The sequence below is a fragment of the Malurus melanocephalus genome, unplaced genomic scaffold (assembly GCF_030028575.1).
Source record: "Malurus melanocephalus ecotype Western Australia unplaced genomic scaffold, MMel_1.1 scaffold_260, whole genome shotgun sequence".
Lineage (NCBI taxonomy): Eukaryota > Metazoa > Chordata > Aves > Passeriformes > Maluridae > Malurus > Malurus melanocephalus.
This window is the reverse complement of record NW_026623492.1, coordinates 214,740-235,269: the sequence shown is the minus strand read 5'-3', so window position 1 is coordinate 235,269 and position 20,530 is coordinate 214,740. Positions and strand designations below refer to the sequence as shown.

Sequence of the window (20,530 nt, the reverse complement as noted above, 5' to 3'; positions counted from 1 at the left end):
AAAAAAAAAGCTTAGTTCAAACACAGAGAAAGAAAAGAAATGAAAGAAAAGACTGGAAATGCATAATGAAATTCACAAAAAAAGTATATTAACTAAAAAAATCCCCAGACACTCTTTTATGCTCATATTATTCAGAAAATCTAAAGGAAAATCTAAATTTTGGGTTCTCTAAAATTTTTAAACAAACTGGTAGCTTCATCAGTTGTGTGGTAAAATCARTATGCAATCACAATAAAAAGCCTGTTTCTATTGTACTGTAAAGCAATTAAAAAATGAACAATCAAGAGGTACACAACCCTCCAAGAAGCAAGATGTTTGTAATATTTTGCTGAGGAAATAATATATTTGCTAACATAACCCACCAAAGAGAAAGCCAGACAATCTCTTAAAATTTTATAGAAATTTCCATGTTAACCTGTAAAACACTCGTATGTCTTAGTTCCATAGAACTATTGCTCAGTAGGAGAATATCATATCTTTAAGTACTTGAGTTTTTTCCCATTTCTCATTTTCGTGGTAGGGTGCACAGGTTTATATATCATACCTAGAAGTTSGGCTGAGATATGTCTGAGAGCAGCCCTGTGGAAAAGGACTTGGCGATGATGGTTGGCAAAACTGACCAAGCCATGAGCACTCCCAGAGACCAAACGTGTCCTGGGCTGCATCCAAAGCAGGATGGGCAGCAGGGCCAGGGAGGGGATTTTGCCCCACTGCTCTGCTCTGTGAGACCCCACCTGCAGGGCTGCATCCAGCTCTGGGGTCCCTGCATCCCTGCACGGGAAGGACATGGAACTGCTGGAGYGAGTCCAGAGGAAGCCACAAAGTTAAACACGACTGGAGCACCTCCCCTATGAAGAGAGACTGAAGAAGTTGGGGCTGTTCAGCTGGGAGAARGGAAGATTGCATGAAGACCTCACAGGAATGCTCCAGCATCTGAAGGAAGCCCACAGGGAAGCTGGAGAAGGATCCTTTTTCAGGAATTGTACTGATAGGACAAGAGTGACTGGCTTCAAACTGAAATAGAGTAGGTTTAAATTAGATGTTAGGAAGAAATTATTTTCTATAAGGGTGATGAGGCATGGGGACAGGCTGCCCAGAGAAGCTGTAGCTGSCCCATCCCCGAAAGCTTTCAAGGCCAGGCTGGATGGGGCTTTCAGCAACCTGGTCAAGTGGAAGGTGTCCCTGCCCAGGGCAAGGGCATTGAAATTAAATCTTCTTTAAGGCCTCTTGCAAGCCAAACAATTCTATATTCTATATACATTATAAATTACAGGGGTCTAAAAGAGAAGAGGTCAACTGTCAGGAAAGGAATATAAAATAACCAGCCTTCAGAAGAATTATTAAGACCTGGWGCTAAAGGTGGAGATTTTATACCCCCTTTTGCTATTATGGGGGCTGCACAGTGGGAGAAGAGGAACACTTGCAGAATCTTTATAAGCAAGGTGCTTTCTGTACAGCCCCCCTCAGTTCATACAGGAATCCCCATGAAGCTCAGCAGAGGCCACTCTGCAAGGCAATGCCAGAAATTGCTTGGGCCAGACAATTTATATCCTTATCCCATTGTTTTCAATGTGCTCCACACCTCCTGTGGACTGTGTGCTCTACCACAGCCTAAAGTAGGAGTGGATATGGCTGCAGTGTCATACTGCCTACTCATCTCAGCAGTGCAGTCTATCATTTTTCCTACTGTAATCAGGAAAAGTATTTTGAAAACTTCCTGCCATTGCCAGCTGATCAGATTTGGAAGAGCAATAAATGCAATGTGGAAGGAAGCATGCATAAATACTACCAGGGTTAGAGAAATTCTGATTGCCTTCTGTCCTCTATTCCTGTACAGCAAAGTAACACCTGAAAAAACCTCCTTCCAGTTAGATATCACAGGAAAAAGTGCTGGAACCATCCACTGTCATCGGGATMATGTTTTATTAATGCCCCAAAAGTGACTGTTCAGTCATAATTTTACAACTGACCATTTAACAACTGTGAAAAATGAAGATTACTGGCAGAAATTAATCAATCTGGAAGCCCTGCACACTCCTTTACCTTCTTTGGTCTCACCACTCCCTCCATCCCTTAGTGATTTGGTACATGTACTATATAAATGACAGTTTAAAATATCTCCATCACTTTTAGATATTTTCAGAAACATCCTTTGCACTGCCTTTCCTGAAGCTATGCCTTTGTGATACTTGATTTCTAGCAGAAACAGTACAAAAAATTTGTCCCAGAAAAATAAACATAATTCCTGTGTTAGGCTAAGACTAAATAGTGACCCAGGAGTATCACTGATGCATCTGCTGAGGTGTTAATCTATCTGGTCTGGAGCCTTGTATGGGCTCCTCAAGATTCATTTGAATGAGCTAAGATGGTGCAGATTTACTGGACAGACAGCTTTTACAGACAATTGTCAGGTAAACATTCAATATCTCAGAGCTTGTCTCAATAACAAATCTGATCCATAAATAATTTAAATAAAAGCATGAAAGATATGATCTGGTCACTATTAACACTGCCAAGGAATCAAAAGCTGGTCAGCTGAAAGAGGAAATTATTTGGTATAAATCATCATTCAAATCAAAGTCCAGACTTAAGACTTTTGCATTTCCTTTAGCTGGTCTTGTTTATGTCAACTGTCCAAATTATCTTTTACTTTTTTTTTTTTCACAAAAACAGAGCTGACCAGTTCTATCTTTATCTATTTCACTTTCTTTTAATTAAATAGAAACAATCTTTTGAATCTTTCTGGGTTTTGTTTTTTTTTTTGGCAGGACACACTGGCTTAAAGAAAACTATTTTACGTGACAACACTTATGGATAAAATTAAATCTATCTAAAAGCATAGCCACAGCATTGTTCAGATGATGAGGTCAATGTTACTGAACTGATCGTGTCCTTGCCAACCAGCTGCACAAAATCAGAGCAATTTTTTGTCCTTTTTAAATTATCTCTTATCTGTTTGAAAACATACTTAAAAAAAAAACAACCCTTGAAGAAAGGCAATGGACATTGCAGATATTCATGACAATATCTACACAAAAACAGTGGAGAATCCATTCCACTCACATTGGGAATTGCACTGAAGTATTTTAAAGTTCATATAATCTTTATATTTACAACTACAGAATTCTTCAGCATGACTACTAGAGAAATTCCAACTAACTTTTCATGGTATGCTTGATGATYTTGTACAAACCTGAGTGCTAGCTTACACAACAAATGTATTTTCATAAAGAGCATAATGGTGGTACTGACCTTCTGTACAGGTTTCAAGACATTGGGTCTCTTACAAAGAAGGCTGGGAGAGTTGGTTGGGCCTATTTAATCTTGAGCAGAAATGAGTGAGAGGGACCCCATCAATGTCTCTAAGTGTCTGAAGGAAGGGTGCCAAGAGRATGGACCAGGCTCTTCTCAGTGGTGCTGAGCAGTCATAGGACAAGAGGGAAAGGGCAGAAACTGAGGCACAGGAGATTCCACCAGAACACCAGGATGAACTTCTTTACTGTSCAGATGACTGAGCACTGGAACAGGTTGCCCAGAGAGTCTGTGGAGTCTCCCTCACTGGGGATAATCAAGAATTGTCTGGCACAGTCCTGTGCCATGTGCTCTGGGATGACCCAGAGCAGGGAGGCTGGACCAGACGACCACTGTGCTCCCTTCCAACCTGACCCATTCTGTGGTTTTGTGTTCTAATAGCACAGGATCTTGATTTTAATGATAGCATAAGGACATGATAATGAGTAGAATGATATGAATGATATGAGTGAACAGAACAGCATTTTACTTTAATCAAGGACAGTAGAACAGAACAGCACAGCCTTGGAGAAATAGATAAAGGATGTAGGTCAGGCAATCAGAAGTCACACAAAAGACAAGCAGGATACCAGGTCAGCTCTGCAAGGCTGACAAAGCAGAYGTTATGCAAAACGATAATGGGCTTACTCAAAAGTGGGGATCAAGGAACAGCCACCTAGAAAGGACACAAGACACTGAAAACAGAACCCAAAGAACCTATAAGGACTTCTGATAAGGGGTGAGACTGTAAAATAAAGTAAAACATATACATCAAGTAAGCGGGGATAGCTAATGAATGTGTGATCGTTTTTGCATATAAATACTCTGTTCACCCAACAGGGACATCTGATTGGAAGAAGGATCCTCTGAGTGATGAGCATGCTGCAGTAAAGAATGCCTGCTCTCTAATATTCAAAACTCTGTTAGAAAGTTTTATCTGTCTGACTGCAGTATCAATATATTCTGTAATTTCATTTTCACTAACTTCAACAAAAAGACTTACATACTAGAAGAGCTATGGATWCTTGATTTGGAATACAGTACCATCAGTTCACAGATGAAAGACATTTGTGCTTTACTGAAATCGGAAAAGTGTAACCAACTGGAAATAGGCTTACTTGTCTAGCCAGCTTACCCAAAACATCTTGTAAATTGTTGTCCTTTCAAAGCTGAAGTGAGAACAAGATTAAAAARAGAACACGTTTCAAAAGTAGTTATAGTTCAGGGGCATGTTAACATTTCTCTCAGCATCACTTTAATCTCTCATTTTGGGTACTGTATAGTTTTCTTTCACCAACTTGCTGGCTTAGAAGAAGCCCCATCTATCTTCTGATGGGATGATGAAATCCTGGTAGAATCAGCATTTTTTCCTTTTTAAAATATGACCATAAACACTGCTTTTTATCCCAGCAACGTATTTTAAAAGTACAGACTAAATACTACGATGCATGGTGATTATATCTAAAATATTTTACTAAACATTTTCAGTATCTGTTCCCAGATATTTGCATGGTATTCGTGTACATGTTTGCCCTCATTTTATGAAGAATTTTTCAAATTACTCAAAGATGATTAAAGCAAGCATGACTATCTTCACTCTCRCATGGCTCTGCTTTCCTTTGAAGAGTAAATGAAATTTTATTGTACTATCCATTAAATTGCTCTCATTAAATGCATTTTTGCTGGGATCTTCTTAGTATATAGGATTTCATCTCATTACCTGAAGAGATTCCCAGTTAAATGTATTTAGTGGATAACTAGGGGTTGGGAGAAGGGGAACAGTGGCTGCATTATGGATTTGCAGAAAAGGCATTTTTGCCTTACATGATAAGTCACAGACATATCAACAGAAGTTGCTTAAAATAATKCAGAGATGGAAGTTCACCTGTAACCCGTTGTATAATCCAGCCCCATTTTAGAGAACCAAGGAAAGAGTCAAATATTTGAAGAAACAGCTACAGAATCTGGGTTGAAGACAATGTAAACATCAGCACAGCCAGTAGCTGCTTTCACTGTTATGAACATACTTCATCCTGCTATTTAAGTCTATAAAACATCAAAGACACATTTGCAGGTACAGTCTTGGAGAGCCAGCAACTTAAGATGCCACAATAATGTCACTTGGTATGCAGAGGGAGGTTAAAAGGAGGATTAAAAGCAGTCAGGCACGGTATATTAAAGGAATCCATGACTAACGGGGTGTGACAGCAAAAGGTTTCATTCTTTTCAACAGAATAGATCCCTAGGGCTGGAAGTATTAGTCCACTGTGCCTTTATCACCTTGGAATTTTTATGGCTGTTTTTGATGAATTCACATTTTTGTAATCACCTTTTTGACACTAAGCCAATTTTCCCTTTTAATTAAATCCATAAATRACCTTAATTCTTCATTAAAAGGTTTGTTGTTGTTATTTTTTATTATTATTACCGCCAGGAAATATTTCAAATACCATAGCTTAACGCTAGTTATTAATTGTAACTTCTCAAAGGTCCAGTAACTCACTATATTGTGCCTGGTAAACATTATGCAAACTCTGTCTGTGCTTTAAGTATCTGGCTTGATAGAAGACATGATTTTTTCTTTCTTTTTTAGGAAGGTTGGCCTATTTCCCCTTCCATATCCCAGTGAGAATAAATAAATCTTTATCAAAGAGGGATGAAAAAAATGGAGAATTTTAAGTCTAGGATGTGCCTACAGACTGTGAAGTGAGGAACCAAAAGGTCAAGTTTAAACTGTTTGGCACAAAGAGGGAATAAAAAGTGAACAACATCAAATACTGATTGAAATGCAGGAAGGAAAATCTGACATAGTAGTGCAACATGACAAAGTGAGAGAAATGATAACACGTTATTTCACCTTCAATGATAGTGACACCACAGCAGACTTTACTGTATTAAGGTCCATTATGCCAATTTTAGTTTAGGCATCCCACAAATTTCTCAGAATGCAATGTGTTGATCATGTCTGTAAAAGATGGCTCAGTTGCACTTATGGGATGAGGCTCACAGACCTCATTTGGCAGTCCTGCCTWTGGGCAGTGCTCCACAGAACAAGGGAGCCAAACAACTACTTATTAAAGTGAAAATGAATGTTCCTTTACTTCATCTTTGATACAGGAGTAGATATGCATAAATTTAAAGGCAATTTCTCATAACAGTCACAGGTCAGCTTCTGCTACYATGTTTTGCTTCAATAATCCACTGAATCAAAATTTACTCTTCCAATTTTTATACTGCAGCTTTAAATACTGCCACTTAATGCTTCCAGAGCTGCACAAGCAATTTTCTTGCTACTTTCTATGAATGGCTCTGCATTTAATTAAAAAACTTCTAAACTATATCTTGTTCAACATGGGGTTGACATATGAAAGGTTTATCTATGCCTCTCTTCATACGTGTTTCCCTTTTATTAGGACTAGGCTCCTTAAAAATGAAAGCTTAGACTTTTAAACTCAACAAATGAAACAATCTAACAAGATAGTGTGAGTGATCAATAGGAGCTATGATATAAAATGCTCAAAAAAAATGATTCCCTTAGGTCGAAACTCAGCTCTTTAGAGATATATACATAAGCAGATTTTGACTCATGGACCTGACATCCACAGGGAATCAGCATTGTGAAACGTTTTGGTATTGGAAGTATCTGGAATATGGAAATATAATTTAGAGCTTAATCTCACATACTGACCTGAAAATCCATCCTCCTGTCTGAGGCTGGCTAGTATTTTGTAATATTGTGCATTTACCAAGTGGCAGAATTTAAAACCAAGCATTTCTGTTTGCAGAAATTATTTTTATTTACTTCGTCATGCAAGTTTAATGATTAAACATCACATCAGAAAACAAAAAGCATTAGATCAGGCAGCCTCATTAAGTCAACAATGAAATTATGCGTATATGTACCATATCTATTATTTGTAATTTTTTTCTAGTGAAGAGTCTGAAATCAACCCAAGTACTTGAAGATTCGTTAAAACATCTAGTATTATAACAATGATTTCTTCACATAAACTTTACAYCAGTCAAGACAGTAGAAAAATTACCTTTTTCCTGACTTGTTGATCTTTGGAAGAATGGGCTTTTACATGCTTTCTCAGGGAACTTGGATCTGTGTATCGCTTAGTACATCCCGGAATCTGACAGGCATAAGGTTTCTAAATCAAAAAAGGAAAAGGATAAAGCTGATGTTATATCRCAGATTATTTCAACTCAAGAGAATCCTTTTTGAGCCTTGGGATGCTGCAAACCACATTATTACAGAACAAAAGCATTGTACATTATTACAAGCAGAATGCCTGGCAATTTGTTAGAATGGGAAAGGATGAAAGTAAAGCTTTTAAGGAAGACAAACAAAAGGACGGCTTTCGTTACAGCACCTTTCATTGTTACCTTTTTTTATTCTAGTCAGTACGATGAATATTGCCAGATATACTTACAATTCTTCCACCCTCAGAGCAATCTTTGACTTAATCAGAAATTACAGTCTTTAGTGAATCAGGTAAAGAGACTGCAGAAAAGGCCCAGAAAGACTGTTTAGGATTATAGAAGGATCCGCTTCAGAAAAAGAGAACAAGAAAACGTGTTAGTTTACTGTATGACAGAGGAGGCAAGCAAAAACAAATCAAGCACTGAATACCGAAGTTTCAAAACTATTACAGACAAAAAAAATACGCATTTCAATGTGAAGTACTGACCAACTCCTCCAGCTCACATTTTCTAATAACACTTCATTTTAGAAAAATACCAGTCCTGTGATATCCTTATAGTTTTCTTAAAAGAAAGCCCAATAAATCTAACCCATCTAAGTATCTACTCCTGACTGTTCTGTCTGCCTTCCCTGAAGAATTTCAGATTCACAATATAGAGTATTAAATGACCATTAGGTCCAACTGTTTCCTGAAAATAGCTATGTTGCAATTTATCCACTTAYGTTTCACAAAGCATTTCTGAAAACACCTTGTACAAATTATTACCTCACCAGCCAGTACTGACTATTCAATATGGGTAATTTTTTTTAAACAGCCATTTAAGTCAAATGACATTGATTTTACTGTATTTCTGGACTTCTGCCCTTTGGAAATTGTCTCTGAGAAGATATGATCTTTTGGTCAGAAACTGAGGTTTTTAAACAAATCTCAGGTGTGACTCAAATTTACAAGAATCAATCTGTTAGCATAAAAATTTTTAGATGTGCAAAATTGTTCTACCTCCCTTGCTACATGCCCCAGCCTTAAATTTTTGTTAAAGAAAAGCACTTACTATCACAGAAGGCTTCAGTTTCCCTAAAGATCTACTAAGTGGGAGAGAGTTTCTGCCTCTACCKGCAGCCAAGGCCATGGAACTGTGGTCTTATCAACAAGCTTGGTCCATGTTCTTGTGTTCTTACATTACTGGGTCACTTTTGAAGCCACTTCAACAGCCCCATCAGACTGTCCCCTCTCCTGTCTCTAAGGCTATGGGCTATGTGCTGTCACCAAGCTGAAGGAAAGGAGCAGATGATCTAMGGTACAGGGGACTGCAAAGGGACATCTGTGTCCTTACCGTGTCCAGGTGTGTCCTCTGGTGCTTGGCGCGGTCGCTGGAGTTGCTGAATGCTTTCTGGCAGCCAGGGTGCTGGCAAAGGTACGGCTTTTCACCCGTATGGCTCCTCAAGTGAATCTTGAGATTTTCTAGTCTGGAAAAGGCTTTCTTGCAACCCTCAAACTAGAAAAGAGAAAGAAATTATTTGAAAGGAAACATAGTAAGCACAAGAGTGTTTCCTATGAGAAATGAATAATCATGTGGTATAGTACTTCTAATCAAGTACTGCATCTGTGGAGAAATCTATGTTTATATGAACAGAAAATCAGCTTTTCATCTATCGTGTTTTCATAGTATATTGTAACCTAAAGGAAACTAAAAGATATGTTTTATTTGATATCAGCATTTTTGTACAGACTTGGTTTCAATTAGACTTAGAAATTTATGAACATAGGAAGTATAGGTTTTCTAAAATTCTACGAGTCAGGATCAATTAATCTCCTTAGATTCAGCTGCTGCATATCCCACTAAGCAACATCTAAACCTTCTGATGCGTAACATGCTAGTTTGTTGTTCTTGCATACTTCCAAAAATAAAAATTCAGTAGGAGACACATCAAACATTTTTAAAGCTAACACCAAAATTTCTGTTGTTTCACTACCTATTCACTTGAAAAGAAACAGGTTGTTTTTCCCTGGTGTCAGAACAACACAACTAAATTTTACATTTTTTCAGTGCATATATGTTTACAAAAGCACAGGTAGGAAAACTGGCACAATTCTGATCATAATTCAGATACCTTTCTTACCAATCCGTAATATCCTCAAAAAAAMCCCCAAAAACTATATGAAACTTTTATCACTTAATTTTAAGCATATCTGTCTTTTGGATTTCTACAAAAAAGGATTACAAATTTAAAGTATAAAATATATTACCTATAAACCASCAATATCAAAATTAATCTTAAGAAATTAAAGCTTAACAAAGAGGATGAACAACCCCTTACTATAACAAAATTGCAATTTCTATTTCCCATACATGCATTTCAGAAGATGTCTCAACCCATGAAATTATTTTATTTATATTCTATCTCTTCACTCAAAGAAAACCAGTGCTTTTCAGATTATCCAGTTTTGATCACTAAGCAATAATTTATGCTTGTATAAATAGYGCTGCCTCTATGTTTATGGTGGTTTAGTATGCAAAAAAACATGGGCGCAAGTGTAAAAGTATTTTTACCCTTAAGATATATTTTTAGAAAATATTATAGGATAAATAAAAAAATAAAATACACCAATATATCTTACAATTGCCTTGAAAAAAAGATCATGTTTTTCTAGAGAAAAGTAGAGAGTGGAGAAAGCATAAAACCATGGGGGGGTAAAAAACTGATATAAGAAATTAATCACAAAATCATAGAGGTACAGAATGGTTTGGGTTGGAAGGACCATTAAGATCATTCATTTCCAAGCCCCCTGCTATGAGCAGGGACACCTTCTAGAACAGGTTGMTCAGTGCTGCATCCAGCCTTCATTTGAACACTTCCAGGGATGAGGCACTTACAGCTCTCTGGGCAACCTGTTCCAGTGCCTACCACCCTCACAATAATGAMTTTCTTTYAACATTTAATATAAATGTAGTCTCTCAGTTTTAAGCTTTCAAAAAATGACCTTCAAAAGGCAAAATAATTCAAGAGATTCTACTAAAACTAGAAAGAAACCTATTGATTAGCCCATATTATACAGACAAGTTACTGTTTCGTAAAACCTTTATAAAAGAATAACCATACATGCTAATGACTGTAACTAAACTGTATGTAAGTATAACTGTAGTATCTCAAGCAGCTATCAATTTTACAGGGTAAAACTCAGATTAAATAACAAGTTGTAACAGCATGACTCTGYCAATTACAACATGTATTTTGCAGGTTATTTAACTTTGAATCTTCAAGCATGCAAACAAACTTAAACATGTAAATGATCGTTTATACAGCTGTAAAATTACGATTAATTTTAAATGGGCAAAATTATTTAATTAAGCAGAACTGGAACTGTTAACATAAAAATTTAAGAATTGTTATTTTTGAAGACTCCTACATTGCTGACTGTAACTTAGAAGAGAAGATAGCTCTCACTTCCCTCCACAGCCTTAAACTACAGTCTGGCATATTTACAATGCAATATATAGTCATGTGTTGCTGAAAAGGTCATTCTAACAAAACAATCTACAAGACTGTATTATTAAAAAGACTGTTTTTACTCAACAGTTAGTGGATGTTTCCTCTATAAATCAAATTTCTTGTGAAGCCTTGAGAAACTCTGATTCTTAAGACAAAATGAATGAAAAGATACTCTTTCAAACAACGCAGAACCTACACTGTATCCTAATAAACAGATTACAGTGGAAGCATCCCAGACAGGACAGGATTACTTATGTCAGACAAGAGTCAGGTAGCTGACAGTTGTATTCTGAAGTGGAACTCACCATAGTTTTCCAAGCTATTAACTGTTGTACTCACTTCAGTATAGGYATACGTTTCACCTTCTGACTTTGTTTAACAGTACTAAACACATCCCTGATTAAACCACATTTTTTGCAAGTATTACGCGGAATTAATTTCACAATGTTTTCCTAAAGTCAATACAGAAATCATAGCTACTGAGCTTTTATTTTTAYTGCTGCATGCAAATTGAAAGCATTAAGTAGCTCATTCAGAAAATTTCCTCTTTGTACTTCCTAAATTTCTTTCTAAAGCACATTTATGTTTCCTTTCTGCTTTTACAAGACCAATCATGAAAAGCAAGAAACAATATATTTACAGTGAAAGGAAAAGTATGTCAACAGAAAGAAAAAGCGGTCTTATGACTTTAAAACATTCATGTTCTCATGAATGCACTGTTCATCCTTGTTTACACAGAAATGACAGTCAGTATATCAGACAACCCTCTTGAAAAATGCCAATATAATTTCATAGTTTTATATAAAATAACCTGTGTAACATGCAGAACCCTGCTGGATGCACCATGCATTTGTGAGCCCTGTGTGGAATTCAAGGGCTGCCTTCACTATGAAATACATTTAGACACTTACACAATAGAACAGCATGGTAAKATCTGTGGAGATATTTCAGCACCGCTAGCTGATAGTCAGTGGCCAAGTGATCTCTGCAAACAGATCATCTCAGTTATCACTAGTATAGCAAGGACTGAAGAATATGTTCTGGCAGACATTTCTCTGAGCTCTGATCCATTCACTGAGAAGTATCTAATCTTCATTTTAAAAGTCAAAGACAGCCAGTTCAGCTCTTCTTAATCCATTATCTAATACTACATGATACTACATATATTCAGTTTTCCTGTCTGAATTTATTTTGCTTCAGAACCCAAATGGTATATTTTCTTTTGTCATTTTTCTGCTATATTAACATTATAAGCAATGTAAAAGGCAACTTCTGATTCTAGGTATTTTATATTATCAGGCCATTTAACTTTCTCCCAAACAATTTGCACATATCAAAATTATTTGCTTTCTCACTATACACAATGCTTTCTAAGATCTACTTCAAAATTGATTTCAAACMCAAAACAAATGAAATTAATTACCTTTAGAAACACTGACACCTGAACRGTATTTGATTTTACAGAAATGTTCAATCCAGAATACAATATRATGTTACTGTCCTCAAAGCCTGGGCTTTTAATTTTTTTTTCCCCATCTGAACCAGTTACACAGTGATCCACAAATATTTTTAAGCATCACTGTATGTGGCAAAGGATTTTTTTTTTTTTTTTGATGTGTGAAGGATATGAATTTTCCTTCTCCACTGTCATGTGTGAGGAAATATTTATCTGGTATTATACTTAATACATTTCATTGCATGTTCCTCATCTGGTCTGTGTCTAAGCTTACTGGCAGAGGGGTGGTTTTCCTTTTTAAATCTCACTTTGCTAAACATTAGTCTGCCTATAACCATTAAATTGCAGCAGCTGGCTTTCTGTGTACAAGAGCAAGCTGTACAATCTCAGTAACAAACCTACATATTTCAGTGACAGAATACATTTGTTCTTCAATRAAACTGAATACACGGCTCGGGCAAGAAGCAAAAGAAACTGAGAGTACCTCAGAAGGCTCTGATATAGGGAAACACATGAACAACATCCAAATGACCTCAGAAAGTTAGATGTAGCATGTACTTGACAGAAAGGTGAAGAATTCTTCCAATCTCTGCCAATCTGGCTTGGGGGAAATCAACCCAACCCTAAATACACAGACAGGACCCAGGCAGCTCAAATGCATACCCAGAGTTGCAAAATACCTGTTCATTTGGCTTAGCAACCTGTTCAGTCATGGGGAACCTTAAATGATGCAAAATGAGAAGAAAAACGTGCACCCAGAAACTGAGATACGTATCAGAGGGGAGAAATTTAGAAGTTCAACAAGATAAGGAACTTTACCCTAGCAAAAATACTTTCCATGAAAAACCAAAAGAAAATAATCAACATCTGAACCTTCCACACCTCTTCTTCATTAAGCACAACAGATGCCAGAGTGGTCCAAGGACACATGGCATCACAACTGCAGGACTGGGCTTCCCCCACTGCACCCACACAGGTAAGAAGACCAGCAGTTTCATAGATACATTTCAAATCAGACCTGGCGCTTTCTTTGCCAGCCAATGCATGCAAACCCACATTAATCTGTGACTGATTGCACACAACCACACAAACATTTGCTCTGAAAACTCCTCGCTCAACATAATTTGGTCTCCTCTTACTATTCTGCATTCACCCAGGATACAAAATATAYGATCAATATTTCAGTAGCAGCCTTATCAGTGTTAGGTATTTAGGTAACATGAATCAAACTCTCCTTTTCTCTTAGTCCAGGATCATCCTAGCCTTCTTTAAGTCATAGCATTTTACAGAGGGTTTTGATTACAGCTGGTAATATTATATTCCAGGCATAATTTTTTCTAGGCATAATTTCTCATATTGTAATTACAAGCTATATGTCTTCATGACTGTTTACATTTCTATGCTTTTGGGTGATTTGCTATGTACCCCTTCATAATGCAATAATCCAGCAAAATCAATGAGATCACCACTGTCATTGAGATATTCTAAGTATTAGTAGCTCTACCAGTCCCTGTTAAATGTACAAAGTTTAACTACTTCGGACCACTATTCTGAGAACAAGTGAAGCGCTCTTCATCTCGTATGTGCCCTTCTAAGGGAATTTAATAAAAACACCCTAAAGTCATAGAACTATGGAATTGTTTAGGTTGAAAAAGACCCTTCAGATTATTGAGTCCAACTACCCAAGCACTGCCAAGTCCACCAATAAACCATGTCACCAAGCACTACATCTACAAGTCTTCTTAATATCTCCAGGGATGGTGACTATGCCACTTACCTGAGCAGCATCTTCCAGTGCTAGACCACCCTTTCAGTGAAGAACTTTTTTCTAATATCCAATSTAATCCTTCCCTCGCACAATTTTCTTTCATCCTAACATTTTTTACTTGGAAGAAGAGAGGGACACCCACCCCAGAACTCTGAACTGACTCATGTAATGTTTTGATCCATACCCATTTACAACAGCAAACTACTGTCTAAGAGTGGCTTGACAAGCTGCTTGATTTGCTTACTTTTGCAATATTAATAAACTGACCACAAGCATGACAAGTAAAAGTTTAAATTCTTAAACTTTGAAGGAATGTATCTTAATAAAAATGTAAGCTATTTCTAGATTTTAGGAAATGCTGTCATACATGAATGTATCCCATTTAGGGATGGTATACCTAAAAACTATCTAGGAAAAAATGAATCTATTTTGTGATCTAAAAAGGTCACAAAACAGATCTTTGAATTATTCAACAGCCATGCAGCATTTTCTAATAGTTATTAGCAGATAAAAGGCACATTATTTTTTTTGCAATGTCCATCTGTCAATTAATTTTGAATGCTTTGAAATGCTGACCAGACATGTTCTTCTGTGTCAGYACCAAGGCAGGTGGTATGACAAGGACAAGGCATCCCTCTGCAGCTTTGTATTTATCATAAACAAATGTAAAAGCTGTTCCTTATATGGCTTTCAAACAAGAACAATGCATTTCAAGCATTAATTAACAGTCTTTTAACCATTTTCCTTCCTCCACAGTATTAGCAGGGTGCCGCTCTGCAAAAGATGTGCTTTCAAAAAACTGAGAGTAGGACCTCATATGAAATCCTTTTAAATAGCTTTTTATTCCCCCATACTCTCCAGCCCTGCAATCTTGTGAATGACACATAATTACTGTCAGACATCATTCAAACTGCTGACATCAGGTGCCCACCGACAGGGAGGCTGCAGTCACAGCTGAGATTCAAAGGCCCAGGTTCATCTAGTGCCAAGTAAGTGCTGTGCTTGTAACCTCTAAAGTGTTTAAATGGGGAAAACGTAGCATTCAGAGCAGCACTTCACTTTAGCAYCTACCTGAACAGAACATTTTCTAATGTGGTGGTTCAATGCTTTGCTGAATGCACCGACCTTATATAAGGCTATGCATTTTCCTCAAAACTATGCAAAGGCTGGCATTTATTTTTGCTTTTATAGTTCAGCTTGTGAAATCATACAATGCCCAGGAATCCATTGTTCCAGTAAATAATGACAGATTATTATAGTAGATACTTGTTTGTCCAGTCTTTCAATGTGATCCAGAGATAATTAGGCTCTTTTTATTTCCCCTTAAAAAAAGAAGTTTCCCCTCACTGCAATATATTCACTTCATGTTTTTCTGGTAGATTCCTTAAAATGTTGCAATCCAGCACACATAAATATAAATGCAAATAAAAGATAATTACAGACCATGACAGAATCTAAAATCAATTGTTATTTAGCTTCTTTGTACTTCCTACYTTACCTTAAAAGGCTTATTATACTCAATAGATCGGAAGAGAGTTCATTTATTAGTCAGATGTAAGATTACGGGACTAGTCAGTGCTTACAGCTGTAAGGCTCATATTTTAAGAGTTTCTGACAAAGCAACACATAATGCTTTTGTGTGTGTGTGTTGGGATTGAACAAGATTAACAGACTATATCCTAATCTGACTTCAGTTTTCCAATACATCCATCTCTTTGGGTATTTTTAAGTAAGAAGAGTTGCATGCTGCTGCACAGGCAGTGAAATCAAGGGAAGAGAAAATATAATAATATAGAGCAAAAATSTACACAGTGTTTTCACATGGGAAACTGAACCGGGCTACTTTTTCACACAGATGCACATGAGAAGCTAGTTTCTTGCATTCTCTTGGATCGATTCTCACCTTTTTGGTCACACTGTACACACTTGACAATTATATAGACAGATTACTTGAGTATATCAACAACATCACTTTAACCTTTTTTCCAGGGAGATCAGTATTCTGATGTCAGTTCTGATAGGGCAGGGGACTAAGGGTGCCACCAAAATGCAGTACAAGTAGAAGTATGTGAGTAAGTAACTGCCTTTGCCTATGACGCTACTTAATTGTAAAAACTCTCTTTAAAATGGCTTTTATTCCTGTGTGTTTGACAAATGTAGCATGCTATTTTTCCCTTTTCGTATCAGATCTCCAGAGGTCTCCATACTTCTCCTGTTCTAGAGATTTGCAGCACAATGTAACCTTATTTTCTAGGTAACACCATGCCTAAGGACACAAATATCTCAGTTGAAATTAAGCACAGTGCATTGAATGTTATTTATCCCTGAAATAATGGTGTCAAGAGATTCATTCACCATGGAAATGTCTCTTGTTTTCATCAGTCTTAGTAAGCACGGCCATTTCAGCCTCAGAAGCTATTTCTGTTGCTGTAGAGAAGGTAAATATTATGACAAGTCCCTTCAAAAGGAACTATTACTGAATACATCAGCTGCTACTGATTCAAAAACCATATGGTACAGAAACCATTAGGGGAAAAATGAACATTTTGGGAATTCTTTCATAGCTTTCTTTCAGAAGACTGTGCTCCCGTTTTTTTTTTTTTTGTTGTTGTTGGGTTTTTTTTCTGGTTTTACTCCTTTCTTTCTCTTCATTTTGGCTTTTCTAAAAGGTTGTCTTTGATCCTCATGTAACTGAGGCCATCATCTGTAATCATGCAGCCTTCTCTACTAAAAGTTGTTCACTGTTAGTGCAGCTACTATCATCATTAAGCCCCAGAGTAGTCCTAAGCATTTGAATACTTCTTCCTTCTTGTACACATGAAAGAACCAAACAACCTTTTGTCAAGTTAAAAAACAGTTACTTCCTTGAAGGTATTTAAAACAATATATGCAGGAATACCATCTTCCCCTCTAAAAGTAAACRCAAACATGTAGCTACATCTCACTTCTGTAGTTCTGTTCTCTATTGGATTTACTGAAAGAGGTACGCTACAAATTGAGATCACAGGTTTTCAAACACAGAGATGAGGTAGTGTAAATCACATTCTCGCCGGGAAACAGCACATTCTGCTGTTTTTAAATTTGTTTTAGAGCAAATTTGCTCCTTGTGAATTTCACAAAGAATTAAAATTTGATTTCTATTACACTAGGGGGAAAATAACTAGGGAATAAATAACCAGGAAAGCTCTGAAACCACAGTTGTAATGGGAAACAGTTTTGAGGGCTCTTCCTCACCACACTTCATGTCAACACTATAACTAATTCCATTTTCTTCAAGTATTAACATCATACAAGTATCTATTTCTATCAGAAAAGTAAGAGTATTCCATTCTGTCCTGTCCTACCCTATCGTAGTTAAAAAAAATGCAAACTAGGACTGAAAAATTGAAACAAACATGAATACTGTTCTACAAACGTTAGCAAAGTCTTTTTTCTTACWGTTACTTGAAAGTATTAACACCTGRTTGCTGTTTTTCACAGATTCAAGGATATTATAGACAGGAAAGCACTAAGACAGTTCTCATCAAACTCTCACTTAAGGTACACAGCTCACAGCTGATACTGTAAAACTTCCAGGACAGTGTTCTACAAATCTGGATATGAAGTTCTTTTTATTCCCAGGAAATGTACACAAGGCCAGCTGCTATCTGGCAGAGGCTCTCTCAGTAAACTTCATTTATTATTTAAAAAGTCAAACCTCCATTTTCTTAGTTTGGGTTTTTTTTTTTTTTTTTTTTTTTTTTTTTTTTAATTAAAAAGGCCATTAGATCACTGTCAAGAGCAAAATGGGCAGAAAGAGGTCTATTTGATAGTTCCTGAGTGTGGCATTTGCACTCAAATGCAAACATGCTAAAGACACAATAGAAAACATGCCAGGACATAGCAGAACATCTCTACAAATGCTAACGTTGYGTCCAAAGAAATGAAGTACTTATCCCGGAAAAGAAAAGGTTTGACTGGCTCCAATTYTGACAAACTGACACTGATATTACTTAAACAGCCTGGTTAAAGTGGTTTTATTAAAGCAAAAGCATAAGAATTAATTTAATGGGTTACTTGTTTCAATAAAGCAGTGTTCAAGTGCATGAGACAAAAAGCCCAATTAGAGGAACAGGCATCATTCAGAGAAAGAAACATGCTTGGCCAAAGCTGGACTTGAACTCAGAAGATCAAGCTTCCCTCGAAAAATGCACTAAACAATATMAATTACAATAAATTAACAATAAAAAGCTAATTCTATTGATTTTAGTACAATATTTACATACCTGTTGCACTATTTTCTTCCGCCAAATTGGCTCGATCATATATAACTTCTAACATAAACACAATTTTTACATATGTAAGCTGAATATTTTATTGTGAAAATAACAGGAATTAACTGTGTAATGGTTTGAGGAGTATCTTTTTAAACATATGTTCTTTCACATGGATACACAGAACCATACTATTTGATTTCAAGAAGCAAAAATTAAGATATTCTCCATTATGCAACAACAACCTCAACGGGGACAGAATTTTTTGCAAATTTCATATGACAAAATTTATTTGACTCTTTTCCATCAGAGAGGTAATGCTTCTAGAATGTTTCTTATGGAATTAGTAAGTTCAAGTTATTCAATCTATGGTGTATTCATGGTCCCCTTGGTTCATAATGGAGAAAAGACTGTTTCTGTTACACTCTGGCAGAACCTCTGCCAGTAATAATGGTTTATAGCAAATGTGCAGTGGTGACCAAAACACTACAGATATCGTGGTTCCACGATAAATCTCATTTAAAATAAATTACTTCAAAGTTTATGTCTTCCATTGCTTTTTAGTAGGTTGTTTTTTTTCCTTAAAATATAACATGCATCTTTGTAGCTGTGGCCATTGTATACACTTGTGTACGTGGCTGTAAGGATTACTCAGCTATCCTCTAACTATACTACCAGCTTCAAATTTCCATTCATTTGGAAAACAAATATCATGCACACTGATTTTTTATACCTCTTTAACAATACTTACTCTCTACCACGATAATGCTATCTCAGTGATATTCATGAGAAATTTTAATCCTGGTAATTGTTCATAAAAAGGAAACAAGAGTATATTACCTTGTGATACTTTAAACTCTTTGGATACGAGAGTACAGAAATTACATTCAAGGCCATGTACATCAGTAAATATTCACCACTTCCTAACACYTGAAGTGGCTAATTTGGGGTTACAGTTGTAACACACTCACTTGAACAGTCTGAAGCATATTAAACAAAAAAATCGAGCCCACAAACCCCAAAACTAAGAAACTAGAAAGTAAAGAAAGTTCATATTTTAACACTTATTTTCCAAATTCCAGAACTTAAAAAAAACTACTCAATTACTTTTAAATCAGATTAATTGATGCTTTATTGAAAACTATTCAGATTAGTATCTATGGCTACTGAAAYAGAAAAATCCCACAAAATCTAGTACTCAGCAAAATGTAAGCAAATAAAATGGGGTAAAGGTGAATTCTTAAACAGCCTTAGCATTGCTGCATTTCTGCCAGCCCATACTAGGACAGTTCTGTCATAACAACCAGGTCCCAATTCTGCATTACTTGAATATGCCCCATTTTCACTGAAGTCAGTGAGAATTCTGAATATGCAAGGAATGTAGAATTACAAGTAGTTTCTTAATCCTTAGGTCATAAGCCAAGATAATTATAATGCCTCATAATGTTGCTAGCTGAACAGCTCTGCAGCACCTTTTAGGCCATTAACAGCAGGATTCTGCTGAATTAGTAAAAAAATCATACCAGGAACTTGCCCCTGCACCCTTATTTGTAATAGGTAATTTAAACWAAGCAACCAAAAGATTAGAGTGAAGTGTATTTGAGCTGTTTAGCAATATAGTGGTAGTTCTTCTTCCCTCTTTGTCTCCTGTTAAAGGGAAATCAGTAACACAATTCAGCATTTAAAATCCCGTCTCCTGTTCTGAGCAGAGCTACTTACACAGCTGTCCTTTCATAGCAAAACACAGAACACTGACTTCACAATTTGACAGAGACAGTTAGCAGAAAAGAACAGTTGCGGAAAACAAGACRAAAGTGCTTGCATTTAAATCAGTGGGAGTCCATCATATTACCAAACAGCCAGAGGAGGYTTACTTCTTACCCAAGTAAACCACATAAAAATTTCCAGCAACATTTTAAATGCATTTCCCAGCCCAGCAACTGTTTTCTATTCTTGACCACTTAACACTTTCAGCTTTTTTTTAAAATTAGAGCCTGTTTGTTTAGTTAGCTAGTTTTTAAAAAGAAAACAAAAAAAGGAGGGAAGGAAGGCGTGGAAGGAAG

The 20,530-nt window shown here is 36.5% G+C and overlaps 1 protein-coding gene across 1 annotated transcript in view; it reads right to left on the bottom strand.

Moving 5' to 3' along the window:
- GLIS3 (GLIS family zinc finger 3) overlaps positions 1-20,530 on the bottom strand; it is a 115,097-nt gene that overhangs the window by 30,838 nt on the left and 63,729 nt on the right. The window contains exons 3-4 of the mRNA XM_057375866.1: positions 8,833-8,994; positions 7,335-7,445 (exon numbers count right to left, since the gene is read on the bottom strand). Of these exons, the coding sequence (XP_057231849.1) occupies positions 7,335-7,445; positions 8,833-8,994 (273 nt within the window). The remainder of the gene's footprint in view (positions 1-7,334; positions 7,446-8,832; positions 8,995-20,530) is intronic.